Source organism: Leptidea sinapis, chromosome 27, assembly GCF_905404315.1.
Source record: "Leptidea sinapis chromosome 27, ilLepSina1.1, whole genome shotgun sequence".
Classification (NCBI taxonomy): domain Eukaryota; kingdom Metazoa; phylum Arthropoda; class Insecta; order Lepidoptera; family Pieridae; genus Leptidea; species Leptidea sinapis.
This window is the reverse complement of record NC_066291.1, coordinates 4,983,063-4,998,781: the sequence shown is the minus strand read 5'-3', so window position 1 is coordinate 4,998,781 and position 15,719 is coordinate 4,983,063. Positions and strand designations below refer to the sequence as shown.

At 39.5% G+C, this 15,719-nt stretch overlaps 2 protein-coding genes across 4 annotated transcripts; both read right to left on the bottom strand.

The window, feature by feature from the left end:
- Positions 1-703: 703 nt before the first annotated feature.
- On the bottom strand, positions 704-4,232 carry LOC126972872 (uncharacterized). 2 transcript variants are annotated; one of them, XM_050819979.1, is made up of 5 exons: positions 4,058-4,232; positions 3,529-3,684; positions 2,994-3,089; positions 2,157-2,296; positions 704-928 (listed from the first exon to the last, which is right to left on the bottom strand). In XM_050819979.1, exons 1-5 carry the CDS (start codon positions 4,100-4,102, stop codon positions 736-738), a joined length of 630 nt encoding a protein of 209 aa, XP_050675936.1. In that variant the 5' UTR covers positions 4,103-4,232; the 3' UTR covers positions 704-735. The 2 variants fall into 2 exon arrangements, with proteins under 2 accessions (XP_050675936.1, XP_050675938.1); XM_050819981.1 differs by lacking the exon at positions 4,058-4,232 and adding an exon at positions 3,771-3,936.
- Positions 4,233-5,511: 1,279 nt separating this feature from the next.
- LOC126972838 (uncharacterized) lies at positions 5,512-15,719 on the bottom strand. Of its 2 annotated transcripts, none has more exons than XM_050819932.1 (7): positions 15,532-15,719; positions 13,780-13,965; positions 12,138-12,233; positions 10,562-10,767; positions 8,176-8,310; positions 6,528-6,753; positions 5,512-5,675 (listed from the first exon to the last, which is right to left on the bottom strand). In XM_050819932.1, exons 1-7 carry the CDS (start codon positions 15,565-15,567, stop codon positions 5,583-5,585), a joined length of 978 nt encoding a protein of 325 aa, XP_050675889.1. In that variant the 5' UTR covers positions 15,568-15,719; the 3' UTR covers positions 5,512-5,582. The 2 variants fall into 2 exon arrangements, with proteins under 2 accessions (XP_050675889.1, XP_050675887.1); XM_050819930.1 differs by having other exon boundaries at positions 6,528-6,755; positions 15,553-15,719.

Here is a 15,719-nt window from a genome sequence, read left to right as displayed (position 1 = left end):
AGTATATATATTGCGTCTTCGTTTTAAGGTTGACGTAGCTATAGCCAGTTACGGAAGTCTCATTCGTTGCCCTTCCCCGTAACACCACCCGCTACCTGCTGATATCTTTAGTCCCCCTCCCCGCTACCGTCGTCGTGGTTGTCGGACTAAAGTGAAATACCTGGGCTAATGGCTCTATCTTATATGAAAGTGACGAGCGCGATTGCGGAATTTTGGTTTCAATCACGAATCCTAATCCTAACCTAATATTAATATGACGATGACCCAACTAGGGTTGGTCGCGCGGGTAATCTAAAAGATTATTTTGAGTGGACTGTATGGAAAAAAAAGGTAGCGGGGTTCGTCTCCTAGTAATACCAATTAGCTCAATGCAGTAAAATTCCAGGGACTAACCTTGATATCTTCTGCAGGCCTCGCCAGGACGTCCTTCACTTTATTACACCACAGACACAGCTTATTTTCAAATTAATGTAAATTATGAAGAGCTCAAAATATTAAATAAAAAGTTTATAATATGAGGTAGCGGCGCGGGCGCGTATCGAACGCACGTTTTGAGATGCGGGGGTCGACGTATACTCTTCACGGTCGCTTCGCGAATAATGCCGCGATCCAAGTTATCCCTTTCATTCTATGCAATGAAGCTAATCGGCGCAACCAAGGGTAATTAACTAATTATGGCGGTTCAGGTAAAAAGAAAATGACGTAATTTTAAGAAAGTGTATTAATCTCAAATTTTTAAATAGATTTGGGCATTCTTCGCTTTTTAGGCTGTTCGTTGACGAGCATTCTGGAGTCGCTGTATGCTTTCCGGAGCGCCTTGGCCTGTTCCCGCAGCGATATGGTGGAGCTTTCTATTGACGGAAGTGGCCGGTTGAGGTAGTACCCGTAAGGACCCATTTCACGCCTGTGCCATGGGTTCGTTGTAATCCTGTAATAACGTACATTTTATATAGTTCATTTCACCTTGTTAGTATCTTCTAAGTTCAAAGAGAGTCTTTATTTAAAACGTAACGTATCAATCCCTACTATGTGTTTTTAATGACAAAGAATTGGTATTCAATAAATTTTTCTTTATTAGAAAAAAATGTGTTTTTTTTTTCATAAAATATAGTTTCCGATGGACGTGTTGCTTTGAGAAATACGAAAGCGTGTAAAAAGGGAAAAATTTTTTGAATGGGTGTTTCGAGCTATGCGTATAAATCACAGACTTAGAATATAACGCATAGACTATCTGACAGTCAGTAAATGTGTGCTTTAGCTCAGTGCCGGATTAACCACATAGCAAGGGGGCCCCGAATATTAAAACCCAATTATCTCTGTTCGAATTTTTGTTAGTGAAACTTATTAAGATGTGGTATATTGAGTTAACTTGATGTCACAAGAATGTGAAACTTTACAACTTTTCCTACTCAGACAATCCACATTAGACACTCGGTAACCGACAAGGTGTTTCCAATACAAACCAAGGGCTCTTTGAAAAAAATTGCTATAGGCCCCACGCTTGCTTAATCCTCCACTGGTTTAGCTAGTTGTAAGCTAGTTTAATATTCGAAATTCTAAGGAGCTAATTCCAAACGTAGAGATGTAGAGATGTTCTTCTCGCTTGCACAGTTTCTTCGTCTATACGCTAGTATATTGTAAGTCTATGGTAGGAATTATTTGGCGGCTGAATGGGGGCTAGCCGAGTCTTTGTTCTAAATACTCGTTGGATTCCAACTCAAACGATCCGGAATGAGCGGCCGTGTAGATATAATTTCAAAACATACCGTTAATGCTCAACAAATCAAAGGAAAACAATAATATAGATAAATAGTAGAATCAACTAAAATATGAAAATGACTCGAAGTAAATATCTATCTATTGGTACTAATGGTGTAATATTTTATTAATATTTCAATAAAGTAAAGTAGTATTTAATTTATTTATATCATCACCGTGCATAACCACGTTGATACATTCACTGCGCACCATAATTACGATTCAATGTGTAAACGAAAAAAAGCGCAAACCAGGTGTGCAGTGTTTCACTGTAAATTTCTCTCAAGTAAACATTTTGTGATAAACTATATGCTAAGAGTCAAAAAATAAAATCTTCCACGCGCACGAAACGCGGTGTCACCAATGGAAAATACGAGAAAAATGATACTTTGATGCACCATATCATCATAGGCTGAGGAGTACGGCGCGGCCGAGTGTGCACGTAGAATGCCAGCGGACACGCGCCGCAGAACCAGATTATACACTGCTGCACCAGCTTGCTGCCCTCCGTCTCCTCGTGGACAACCCTGCCTTCTCTCTGTGAAACAAACAGCATACAGCCCAACGCCAACGCTAACGTAGAAGAATATGTTTAGGACTTTGGGTTCCTACAGACAGAAGCCACCGGCATCTTCCTCTCGGGTTCTTCCGGCCTCGTGGGCGCTACTTGCTGACTTATCTGAATCAAACCAAGGGTTTGGTTGATAGAGACACTTATAGTCGTGGCTATCATGCATCCAACTTCTATTATCGATAATGCCAGCAGAATAGGTCTTGCCCAAGTCAACTTTATTTATGAAAATTGCGTTACATGCGTCTTAGTTACTCAACAAAATTGAAATACTACTAAATTATCACATCCACCTCGTAAGGCATAAAGTAATAAAGAACTTACAACATATTTACACCGTGTTGAAATATTCCTGTACTATTTAACATGGATATTCAGTAAAATGCGGAACACCGCTAAAAATAAAATTATAAATCAAAACCCCGCGCATAGCTTTTCAGCATACTAATGCAGGCCAGACAGCTGGATGGAGGAAGTACTGGAACTGTTCGCCCATTCCATTAATTGAGTTGTTCATTGATAAAATCCGTGGTAGAATGATATTTACATTTTAGCATCATGGAATAAGTCCTGGTCCGTATCAGCTTATCACAAGGCAGGCTGATACTAAAACGCGAATTAAAAGCTGGACATACAAAAGGTATTTAAAATGTGACAAACTTACTTCACTGTAAAGGAACTGAACAAGAAGTTTTGTAATTTTCACAAGAATCGCCCAAAAGTGAAGACTGTAAATGATGATCCATATGAATATTAGGTGCTGAAACAAAACGTAAACATTATTTGTTAGTGCTATAAAAAATGTTAAACAGAGCAACCTTCGTGAAGCTTCTTATGTGCTGCCTCCACTGAAGAAGGTCCTATCTACTAGCATTGTTACAAAGGAAGCACATACAAAACTAAGCGTAGTGGAAACTACCATAAATTTTCCTTTTTACCATCCTACTCTTGGGGCAAGGTTTGTTTTCCTTCGGATTATCCCAGTGCCTGCGCCGTTACAGTAGCCGATGTGATACTAGAGGGCATGGATTTTTTATACTAAGCTCTGTAGTACCGATCTATTAAATCAGGTAAACTAACTTATACTTAGCTGGATCTCAGCCGCTATGCTAAATTTATTTAATAACAACGTTTAAGTTGATTATGGACCAGTACCTACATGCTGGCTAATCCAGTGATGACATAAACGTTAAAAGTACCTGAAGTATAATTTCCCAGAGCGGGATTCTCCTAAACATGTACCGCTTGAAGAGTGAGGAGACGATGCGATGCGCGAACGCAGCGGAGCCTACCGCCCACAGCACTGTTGGAACTGTGGACCAGTTGCTGTCCCCACATCGCGAGTATTCTATTAACTGCAATCAGAGACAGGTGTAAAGAAGCGAAAAATTAAATAAATTGGCTTTGAAACTGCTATAGATAGATTTAAAATGTTTCGCACCCGAATACCTAAATCTATCATTGAACGTGTTATACAACATTAAGAAACTAAAAGTACATATTGGAATTTTCTATATCTAATAATTCCATAACGTCCATAGGCGGTAGTTTTAAATTTCTATCTCGTAAACTTGCCCGTGTACCTTCTCCTTAAAAAAGCAGTAAAGCTACCTCTGGGTAAAATTGGAAAGGGCTGTATTCATTAGCAATATTGAAGCCATACCGACTTTTAAACTATCGCGTGTTGTTAATTAACTGCAGCCAACCAGATTAGGTAATCATACAAACCTGAGAGGACTGGACATTAAAGTAATCAATTAAAGCGTTCCCCATATGTTTTTCTGTTTTCAGTCGGTTTTCTACTAACTTCTATCGTATTAGATCATTATTGGAGATATTGATGTTTCATATTCTTAAGATTTCGCCGTTTTGATGTAAACATAGCAATGTGGCCAAATTTGTGACAGTGGTAGAATTCACAATGATTAGTCGTGTGACACTTGTCAAACATTGTAGGTCGTTGAGTATTTTTTCCGTAGAGTGCCGTGTGCTTTCCCGGGGCATAAAAAGGGTAAAGAGTAGAAACTTCCCAGGCCCATAGGTGTCGTGAGAAGCGTCTAGGGGCTTTTTGATTTAGGAGAGTCACGCTGTCCTTTGACGACAGCATAAACGAGCTAGCCTTGACTGGCTCAGTACGACTCTCGCACAGAAAACAAGATGTGCTTCTTGCTGCGCTTAGATTTCAAAGACCATGTCTGCCCACGCAACTCCTATACGTAACACCTTCCTTATTGGATCTTCTGCTGAAGATACATCCCGAAAGTTACCAGGTTTCCATCGATGCCCCTCTTTGGACGCCGGACCAAACACATCAGCAGTGTATTGCCCCCGTCGCAGAACACCAAAGCCGCGTATGTTATTACGATCAAATTGAGATAGGTTAGGTATGTGTATTTCCGTAGTATTACGTTCGGTAGTATGTCATAGCCAATTAAATGCGTCTGGTAAAGCTGAAGCTGGGTGCCAACAACAGGCATATATTGAACCACTTAGGTTCTTACACGTGTACTTACACTGCATATTCAAATAAGTTATATAGAATGCAAAGCCAAATTGTCTTCTCGCACACATCAACTAGCGAAACTCTCTAAAAAAAACGATTCACTCGATTGTAAGAAACGTGCAGACTGATAACGGCTATTATCTTGTAAACAAAGGAGATCACGATCACCGAAATCCACGTTATGAGCAACTGTTCGCTTTCAAACTTAGCCGGATTATACTTCGTGGCCAATCGCGATACTATAATTATCTACTACTATTTCAAACTTATGTCAAATGACTGCACGTTTCATATTAAAATAAATTTCAATTTTTACTTACGCAGCATCTACGACAGCGACGCGGACCTGCGTCTTGTAGAATGTGACACATATGGCAGTCATCATTCATCAGCCCGAACATAACTGCTATACCCTCTCAGTGCAAGAGAACCACTCCCTACTCGCTCAGCATTATTACAGCCAAAATTCTGAGCGGCATTTTAATTGATAATACAATTATAAGCTTCCGTGGCCCTTTTTTCACTCACCCATTTAACTGAAATACAAATAGTGATGGTCTTATTGCTTGACGAAAGAAAATGACTGTGCTGTGATACCTACTCGCCCACATACATTACAAAAACGATCATACACATACCGCTCAATAATTAACAATTAATAAAATAGACAAAAACAAACTCTAGGAGGATAAACTTTATTTAAGCAGTGTAGGAAATGTTAGGAGAGTCTTATGTCCTTCCAGGGGTGTGTCAGTCCACAAGCCCTCCTCCGACCGAACCTGCCTCGGAGCCGGCGCCTTCAGGAACACGGTTGCTGGGCTGCGGTGAACAGCATCCTGAGTTCTATTGACAATAATATCATTTATTATATAATTAAATATCATGATATACTTATGTACTTATCGAATTTGTTTTTACTGTTAAAACTAATTAGGTAGGTAATTACCTATCGTCGCCTCTGTTCGTTTGTTCTAATTACCATATGTTAAATGTAAGTACTTGAGATTTGTTTTAAGCTTTTATTATTGATTTGAAGGCGTTGAGGTATTTGAAGGACGACTTATCAATTATAATTTTCATATATGATGGAAATGAAATAAAATGGGAGTGCTCAGAGGAGCTGTTCAGGTTGATTCCAGCGGCCGAATTCTACCACCGGACTTTACGTCAAAATGCAAAGTACCACCCGCATCACGTTGACGTCTGGTTTTCCACAACCGCGCGTTTTTTAAGAAATTTCTTACCACGCACAGCCACTTTGTGGAATCAATATCCGGCTATACAATGTGTCCTGGCATGTAGTAATAAAACTTTATGCAGGTCAATTCTAAACTCTACTTGCGCAAAATTCACCTTAATTCGTAAAATACGGCGGTTTAAGATCTACGTACTGCAGAGGCTCAATGTTGGCCTTATTTTAAAGGCAAAGGTGTAGAGTGACTAATAATATAAAAGAGTAGGCAAATGACTGTTATTTGTGATTAATATAAGTAGGAATGTTAATATAATATATAAGATGTCTCATTGAATATAGCACAAAGTGACTAGGTATTTCATGTTAGCCTAGTTATTTGCGCTTTGTTACCGATAATATATAAAACAGGTGGTAATTACAATTATTATTTAATTTGGATTTGAAAGAAGAAGATAAAACGCTATAATTTAGACAGGGTTTAAAAAAATTAAATAGTATACCGTAACACATGCTCGGAATTTCTCAAGAAGCTCTGGCGTAGTATCGCTGGCCTGATCGACACGTCCCGCACCAAGTAGAGGATGCGAGTGTCTTGGCGCGAGGGAGCAGGTGGCCGGAGCTGTCGCAGTCGCCGCGAACGACACACGACTAGCCGTTCTGCTGACCTCCAGCGACGCGGAAGGCAGGTCTCGCCGTGCCAGCATAGCGCCAGCGCCCTCGCCGCCACTCTACGTAACAATGCCAGGTCTAAAGATCATCATCATAACATGACCCATCGTTTCACCAGTGGGAGGCTCCTTTGCACAGGATGCCGGCTAGATTATGGGTACCACAACGGCGCCTATTTCTGCTGTGAAGCAGTGTGTGTAAGCATTACTATGTTTCGGTCCGAAGGGCGCCGTAGCTAGTAAAATAACTGGGCACATGAGATTTGACATCTAATGTCTCAAGGTGACGAGCGCAGTTGTTGGGCCGCTCAGAATTTTTGGGTATTTCAAGAATCCTGAGCGGCACTGCACTGAAATGGGCAGAGCGTATCAATTACCATCAGCTGAACGTCTTGCTTGTCTCGACCCTTATTTTCATTAAAAAAAATGTTGTCTATTATAATTATTTTATCTTATTCCAAGTGTAGGTATACAAATAACCTGCGCCTTTGGATACAATGTTTGAGCTCTTCAGAAGACCAGAAAAGATCCAGTATTATACTCTTCACTTTATCGCTTACTATAATACCTACCTATATAGTATATACATACTAGATATTATATAAGGTGAGGCAAACAGGCAAGAGGCTCATATAATGGCAAGTGAAAAAGTTACCGCCTATGGATATCCGCAGTGCATATATCGTTGATATACTCTTAGCTTGAGGGTCCTTAAGTCGAATCGGTTCGGAAACACTGCAGTAAGTTATTGATTCTACATAGCTTTGCAGGGTATAAAGTTTGTTGCACGACACCCCGGTTGATCAACCAAAAATCAATATGCTGCGAGTGGAATTTTGACGTAAGAATGGTCAAGCCAAAAACTAGTGACCCATTTCCATAACTTCTCTGGTAGCCTACAGGAAGGCAGCTTCGCTATATATACAGATATATTAACTCAATATGATGCTTTTTATTGTATCTTAATAAATACAAGAGGTTATTTCAATTTAATAGACACATGCCGCGTCAAATTAATTATCAGGCACGTAGAGGCGAGCGAGCGCGAGATATTGGCAATACCGCTCTTTTGTTTCGTTACAAAGTATGCTACGTGTGGTTACGTGGTACGTGTAATATGGTAAGATTCTTTGCGCCAAATTTAAAAGGAGCGTGCACAGTCTAAAATGAATTTACTAGCCTTCTCCCTAAACCATTCAATCTAATTCTTGCTCTCCTAATAGAAGATATATCTTTGTGATCCTATGTTGGTACCATTTGTGAATCGACTCTTTTCACATCTTTTATTGAGCTGCTGTTTCTTATCACAATTTATAGCTACTACTGTATTATGCAAGACAAAGTAAAAGCCACTCTCATTAGGGCTCCACTTTCCCATTTTCTGGAAGTGAAGGTAAGTTAAATTGACCGTTATAAGTATAGATACAAATTGGATATATTTTATGGATGAATCAGTGTGTTGTGTTAGAACTGTTGTTACGTGTGCGCATCGACGATGGAGTCCGGACGGCTGGAGTAGGTCCGCAGGCGCTGGTGCACCGCTCCCACGAAGCTGTTCACTTTGTCCATGGTGCGCTGCATGCCGCGTGTCGCACGCTCGTGCAACTCCAATTGCCTGAACACGCTCACAATCTCAATAAAGTATGAGAGAAATTGTAAAATTACGCATTACTTTAGTGTAATATACATACATATAATCAAACCTCTTTTCCGTAGGGGTAGGCAGAGACCACTTCTTTCCACTTGTTACGTTACATACTTGTTTCGCTTCGTCTACTTTCATTATCCTTTCATACATGAAATGCGTTTTTTCAAGACGTCCCTGATTTGGTCTCGAAAAGTCCGCCGGTCTACCCTTTCCAACACTTTCATTCACACTGGCCCTATACGCTTTTTTCGTCAATCTTTCTTCATTCATTCTCTCGACATGGCCAAACCATCTCAGCATAATATTGTATATAAAAAAATCACGCCTCTTTCCCGCAGGGGTAGGCAGAGACCACTTCTTTCCACTTGCTACGATCCTTACATACTTGTTTCGCTTCGTCCACTTTCATTATTGGTTTCATACATGCTCTCCGATTTAGGGTACTCTTGACCTGGCCTTTTTTCAAGACGTCCCTGATTTGATCTTGAAACGTCCGCCTAGGTCTACCCTTTCCAACACTTTTATTCACACTGGCCCTATACACTTTTTTCGTCAATCTTTCTTCATTCATTCTCTCTACATGGCCAAACCATCTCAGCATAATATTGTATTATTAATATAATATTATGATATTGTAACAAAATTGCTTCTTTGATATGACCTCGCATGACCTTAGGCCGTTAGCTTTGGCGCGAAAATTATTCGATGTTATGCGTGCTGAGTATAATAAATAGTATGAGTGTAGCGGGGTATGCAGTGCACGGGTGTAATAGGCTCTTACCGCATTTACTACTCAGACGATACATAGGTGACGGCTTGGTTTACAATTTGTTGATCAATGTAACATCTCGAATGTTTATCAGTTACAAACATATACTATAAATTTACTATAATAAAGTGTGCGAGTGAGAGAAAAACAGTTGTAACGGAGGTACAACAAGATCGAGAAGGAAAGCGAATCTATTGCGAACCGATTTTGATTGACAAGTCGTAAACATATAGCCACAGTAACATTAAGGCCGGGTTCCCACTATGCCGGACCGGCAGATTTACCGGCTCGGTAAAATTGCCGGAAGAGCTAATGGCTAAAGAATATATATGAAGCTGTTCACATTATCCCGTATCCGGAAAAAACACCGAGCCCGGCATTTTTACCGAGCGTTTTGTCACTGCGAAGTGCCGGTAAAACCACCGGACCGGAGTAATGTGAACGAATTTGCGCCGTCATCTGTCCCCCGCTCGCCCTGCCCGTGCTCCCCTCACGCATTTTCTGATAAAAGAAGACGTGTAGCATGAAATTTCAAGCAGAAACTTTAATTATGCTTGTCAGAGAGACCTGTTCTGTGGGATAAGACCGAAGAAGATCCGGGATCCGGTGTAATGTGAACACTCTGTCCGGTGTTCGGTTTCCGTCAGATCTACCGGTCCGGCATAGTGGGAACAAGGCATAACTGAGTATTTTCAATATTGAATCACTAGCTATCGCGGTGTGCGTTAATAATAATGCGTGACAAATCAAAATTGGTCACGCATTATTGTAATTGGGCTGTGAGGAAGTCTATTGGTACGCGAACATACTATAGTACTCTAATTCTATGGTTACAAATAAAGTTTTTTTTTAATTTGATGGGAAAAACAAATGCAAAGTTAAAACCAACAACACAGGGAGATGCGCATTATATACGGAGAGATCAAGCGATCCGTAAATAAATAATTTGTGATAAGTGCAAAAGCTTATATTGGCATTATCATTATCAGCCGGGAGACGTTCACTGCTGGACAAATGGTTCCCCCAAAGATTTCCACGAGGATCGGTCCTGCGCTGCCCTCATCCAACGTATTCAGGCGATCTTGACCAGATCGTCGGTCCATCTTTTGGGGGGCCTACCAACACTGAGTCTTCTGGTACGTGGTAGCCATTCGAGTACATTACTGTCCCAACGGCCATCCGTCTGTCGAACTATGTGCCCTGCCCACTGCCACTTAAGTTTCGCAATTATTCAGTTGGGCTATGTGGCGGTGACTTTGGTTCTCCTACGGATCTCACTTCTGATTTGATTTCGCAGGGAAACTCTGAGCATAGCCCTCTCCATTGCCTTCTGAGCGACCATGAGCGTTCTTATCAGGCATATTTTTTTTTATTTTGCGACCTGTAGGTACGTCATATTAGGTATTATTTGAGAAGATACAAATGGTGGTATTCTATAGTATTACCAACCACTGTTCCAAATACGGCATGTTAAAACTATGGCAGTAGTGTTTCCTGACGTAGTCCGCGTAGCAGAGAGAGAGGAACCAGCATATGGTGATGTGGATCTGAGGTTGCTGCTGTTTGAGGAACCTGGTGAGCGGTCCGAGTGGAACCACGTCCACCTGCCCGCCGAGGAAGCCAGCCGTTGTCATTTCCAAGATAATGTTCGGACTCTGTTATTGTAATAAAAATACTCACACTGATTATATAATCTAAACAAAATAATATTATTTTTATTTTATTTTATTAGGAAAAGCTAACAACTACAACATACTAAATAGCCACATAAAGAAATAACATATAAGTCTAATAAAATTGTAGTCAGATACGCTATCTACATCTTACTATGTAAAACTTTGAGGTTTTCAATACTAGGTAGGTAAATAGAAAAAGTGTTTTTGCAATACTAAGACAATTATGTTAGTGCAATGAATAAAAATTGTGTCTTGATAAAAATTATGCTTTGTGCCTTAGTATTAAATGATAAAGAAACTTGATTATAGACAATAGGATGTGGAAGATTAAGGTTAACTTCGTAATGGTAAATAAAAAGAATCTTCACATAACCCACAGTTCAAAGTATGTTTTAATTCAGGATTATTCTTGTCTGTCATCAACGCATTAGTTGGGCCCTAGCTTATTGCTAGTTCGCGCATTACATTATGAATAATTTATGAAGTTTCGGGTGAATAATATTAAATTTATTAAATAATTTATTAATATATATTTGCAGGCAGTGAAACAGACTCTGAATATGAAAGCGGTACTCGAGGACCATCAACTAAGTTTTACTACAGTCATGTGACCACATGCATAAAGCACACTCGTTTTTATCTAACTAGTTAGCTGAATCTCTAAAGATTCACTAGAGACTGAGGTCGACATGTGCAATCCGCTTTACTCTGTGGTTCGTTTATAGTTACTTCGTCGGTTTTTAATTAAACATTCAGGCCACCCCGAGTTTACTCTTATAAGTGGGGATGGAAAAGTTCTAGAGGCAAACACGCATATTAAACGGGTACTCGTAATGGGATCGCTGAAAAAAAATCGTCCCCGCAGCAGAAGTAGCAATTAGTGCGCCAATTAAGAGGGTTAGGTTATTAAATAGTGTTTTATTACACGCTTTTTATATATAGCTTCACCTGTATGTATGTTTGTGTAACCGACTCAGTTAGACCCACTTTAAACGGCCAGATTTCGTTGAAGTTTCGTAGCGTATTATCGAGGACGATGACAATTAACATTAATTTGATAAATTTAATACATTTTTCAATTTGCAAAATAAGATTATTGTTAATTTAAATAAATGTCGTTAATAATTAAAATAGATGTTAATTTTAAATTTCGAAATAAATTTTCTTATTTTAGTTCGGTTTTCTATAAAAAGCGTGTTTTTCACTTTTTTTAACTACTATTTATTTTATGATTTGGTGCGATTAAATTAGGTCAGCCAAACCTGTAACCGCTATGGTGTTAATACGTAAGTACAAAAAATCGCTAACATGGAGTAGATAATAAAAAGCTAAGCATGTGTCCAACTTACGTCTCTAATAAGGGTGTCGAGATAGTACTGAAAGAACCGCATGGAGCAAACCCAGAGATGGGTCATCAGCGCTAGCATTCCGACCACCATAGTTGACTGAAATGTTCAATAAATGATGATATTAGTTACACCAGTTATTACAATTGTGTATTTTTTTTGTTTTATGAAAATACGGGACGAGACGAGCAGGACGCTTGATTCTTGAAAAGCCCTGAGTTTCTGAGTGGCACTACAATTGGATGTAGTTCCTGAAAAATGTTCACAGCCACAAACATAGCATTTTAAGGAATTCGTGTTTAAAGTTTCATAAGTATTAGTGTATACATGTGGGTTGGGCTTCTATGTCATGATGTTATTTAAAGAGTGACAGTAGGGCTGGCATTTTGTGTTAGTCGGTTAATATAAATCAAGTGACCAGTTTTGTGTACTTAACTCAATTTCGACATGATTGTGGTGTGGAACGTTTTTCTGGAATTACGTCCAATTGCGCTTTTCACCTTGAGATATAAGATGTTAAGTCTCATTTGACCAGTAATTTCACTAGCTGCGGCGCCCTTTAGACCGAAACACAGTAAATTTTACACATTGCTGCTTCACGGCACAAATAGGCGCCGTTGTGGTACCCATAATCTAGCCGATATCCTGCGCAAAGGAGCCTCGCAATGGTAAAGTTGTTGTTGTGTGCCCGAAACACCTCCAACATAGAAATATGGCGAGCAAAGATAGGAAAGCGGGTCTTTTGTTACTGTAATCGATTTTGATTGACACGTCGTAAACAGTTCGCCACGCTTAGAATTAGTTCCTTAGTATTTTGAATGTTCAACCACATAGATAACGTACACTTCGACAAACCAAAAAATGGGCGCACATTATCGTCGATCTCAGGTCGCCTACATGATATTGGCAAGATGACGCAATATTATATTTTTAATTGTGTTATTATGAAATAAAAAAGAAACATACATCTACAATATCTAATAAATATTGTCCTCTTTCGCCTGTTTCGAGGTTGATATGATATGGGTATTGTACAAAGTGAAAGGAGGATAGCGTGGAGATGTCTATAAAAGGCGATGTCTCCCTGGCTTCGACACTTCTCTCTCTTCTTCCCACAAGCACACAGCCGGTCCGAGGTTCGAGTCTCCTTAGGAGACGCCCCGCGACTGTTATTGCGTAGTCTTTGCGGGCTCCACGGCCCAAGTCCTATGTCGCTGCCTTCAGGGCTGACAGCATAGAGGAGGTTTTTAGTCGGTAGGGGGTGTCCGTGACGTGTTTCCGGGTCTTCAATAACTAAGTGTATTTTCCTCCTCTCCAAAAAAAAGGCGCCGACACACTGCCGCTTCAACCGTTGACGAGTTAGGGCGTTACTCTTTCTAATTTTTGTATGAATATTAATTTGTCGTTTTAGAATTATTCTTAAAAGCTTAGCATTTTTAATTTGTGTTGTCTGTCTATTTAATTTTACAGTTAATAAATTATATGTGAGCTTATTTGTGAATTTTAGGTAGGCGGTATAAAATTTGTTATAAAAAATGCCTTTGATATTATTTCTTAGAGTATGTTCAAAAAGAGAGTGGTAAGAGTTTATCATGATGTAAGCAGCGTCTTCCTCGACCACATATAGCACCTCCTCAACACTCACCACCAACGATTTCTCGAGTACGGTGATTTGACCGTGGTCGCCACCCACCAGCACTGTCTCCTGCAGCTCGCTGAAGAGGAACAGGGCGGCCGCGCTCGCGAAAACCACGGTGGGGCCCATCCCCCACACCTCCCCGTTGCAGCTCACCCATTTCGCTATTGATTCCAAGTGGGATTCGCTCAGATCCTGAAAGATCGCAAACTATATCATTCTTGAATTATAATACGTGTATGATTTTATCTAACATCTAAAATGTCAGCCAGGGAATAAGATTTACACAAATATCAATATTTAATTTTCGTTTCATCAGAAAAGCATAAGCCTCATACCTTGTCCATAGATATATATCCCGCCATAAATAACATTTTCGTGCGACACCGCGAAAAGGCAAAAACCAGCACAATAGTTGATTATGGCTCATCCAGAGACTTTCGAAACCAAAGTAATTATGTAGGCACTTCCTACACTTTTTCCACGGAATCGAAGTCAGTAACATATTTTGTATGTGGTACCTACTGATTAGCATATATGGTATGTGTTATAAATTTCTTATGAAGCAGCAAATGAAAAACTATCATCAAATATTCTTGTTGCATCAGCTATCACAGATTATGTAAATATTTTGTAAAATACAGAAACTGTAAAATATGTTGGTTGATTTAAAAGAGTGACAATGAGTTTATGACTTAAATAAAGCATAAAAACTTAAACTTAACTTTTTTACTTAATTAATACTTACTTAGTTTTACTTCAAATTAATTCATAGTTTCCCAATTGGTAGTACCTTAACCTAAATGGTAAGGAGTATAACTTTGACATTTTCAATCTGCATCGTTATCAGTTAAATAAAAAATAAAATAAAAATAGCATTTATTATTACTAGTAACTTAATTTTTCTTATAAATAAAACTTAGATTAGCTTAACTAGTAATTTGTCTCTCGACAAGGCCTCCTCTAAAGACTTCCTCCTTATTCGGTCTCTGGCTACTCTCATCCAGTCCGGTCCTGCTATCCTTTTAAAATCGTCCTCCCAGTATCAGTTATTAATGCGTAAATAATTTTTAACTTAACACAGTCTGTTCAACTTTTTGAAGCCGCCTACGCTCTTTTGTAATAGGGCAGCATGTGGACAACTGCTTGCAATAATTAGTTTTTCCTTTGAAAGTAAAAAAATATGAACTTTTTTGGTCTACTCGAAATATTATATCATTTAAAAACGACTTATATAAATTAAGTTACGGTAAGACAATTTTCGAGTTCACGCTTGACGGGTATTTTTAAATTACAGCAGAAGAACTTTTACTTTGTTGCGATTCTGCAAAAATAGAGACTAACATCATACCAGTGGGAGGCTCCTATGCACAGGATGCCGGCTAGATTATAGGTACCACAACTTCTGCCTGGAAGCAGTAATATGTAAACATTACTGTGTTTCGATCTGAAGGGCGCCGTAGCTAGTGAAATTACTGGGCAAATGGGACTTAACATCTTATGTATCAAGGTGACGAGCGCAATTGAGGTGTCGCTCAGAATTTTTGGGCTTTTCAAGAATCCGGAGCGGCACTGCTTTGTAATCAATTAAGGGCGTATCAATTACCATCACCGGAACGTCTTGCTCGTCTCGTCCCGTATTTTCATAAAAAACATCTCACAAGACTATATTGAGTTCCCTTTGGGCAGCCAAAAGTACGCAAGCGTACTGCTAGTTCAACGACCACAACTCCCGCAGAAGTTACGATATCCCGTACTCACGTAGTGTGTATTGAAGCTTACAGTTTTTCCCGACATGCGTGCGGTGCGCGGTGTCTACTACTCCAGCTCTTCGCATCTTCACATCTACCTTCATGCAAACATTGCATTAATACACTAGAATTTTGTAGGAATTTCGGTGTCTATCAGTTATTTTTCCAGTTTGACGTTAACGTGTTAGGAACTAGTTG

Coding starts and splice junctions, on each gene's coding strand:
- LOC126972872 (XM_050819979.1), bottom strand. CDS start 4,102: ATGGGGAACGCTTTAATTGATTACTTTAATGTCCAGTCCTCTCAG. Junction 3,090..3,528: donor TCTGGGAAATTATACTTCAG/GTACTTTTAACG, acceptor GTTTTGTTTCAG/CACCTAATATTCATATGGAT. Junction 929..2,156: donor CCTCAGCCTATGATGATATG/GTGCATCAAAGT, acceptor ACGTTATTACAG/GATTACAACGAACCCATGGC.
- LOC126972838 (XM_050819930.1), bottom strand. Junction 10,768..12,137: donor TCGACACCCTTATTAGAGAC/GTAAGTTGGACA, acceptor TTACAATAACAG/AGTCCGAACATTATCTTGGA. Junction 5,676..6,527: donor AATTCCGAGCATGTGTTACG/GTATACTATTTA, acceptor TATTGTCAATAG/AACTCAGGATGCTGTTCACC.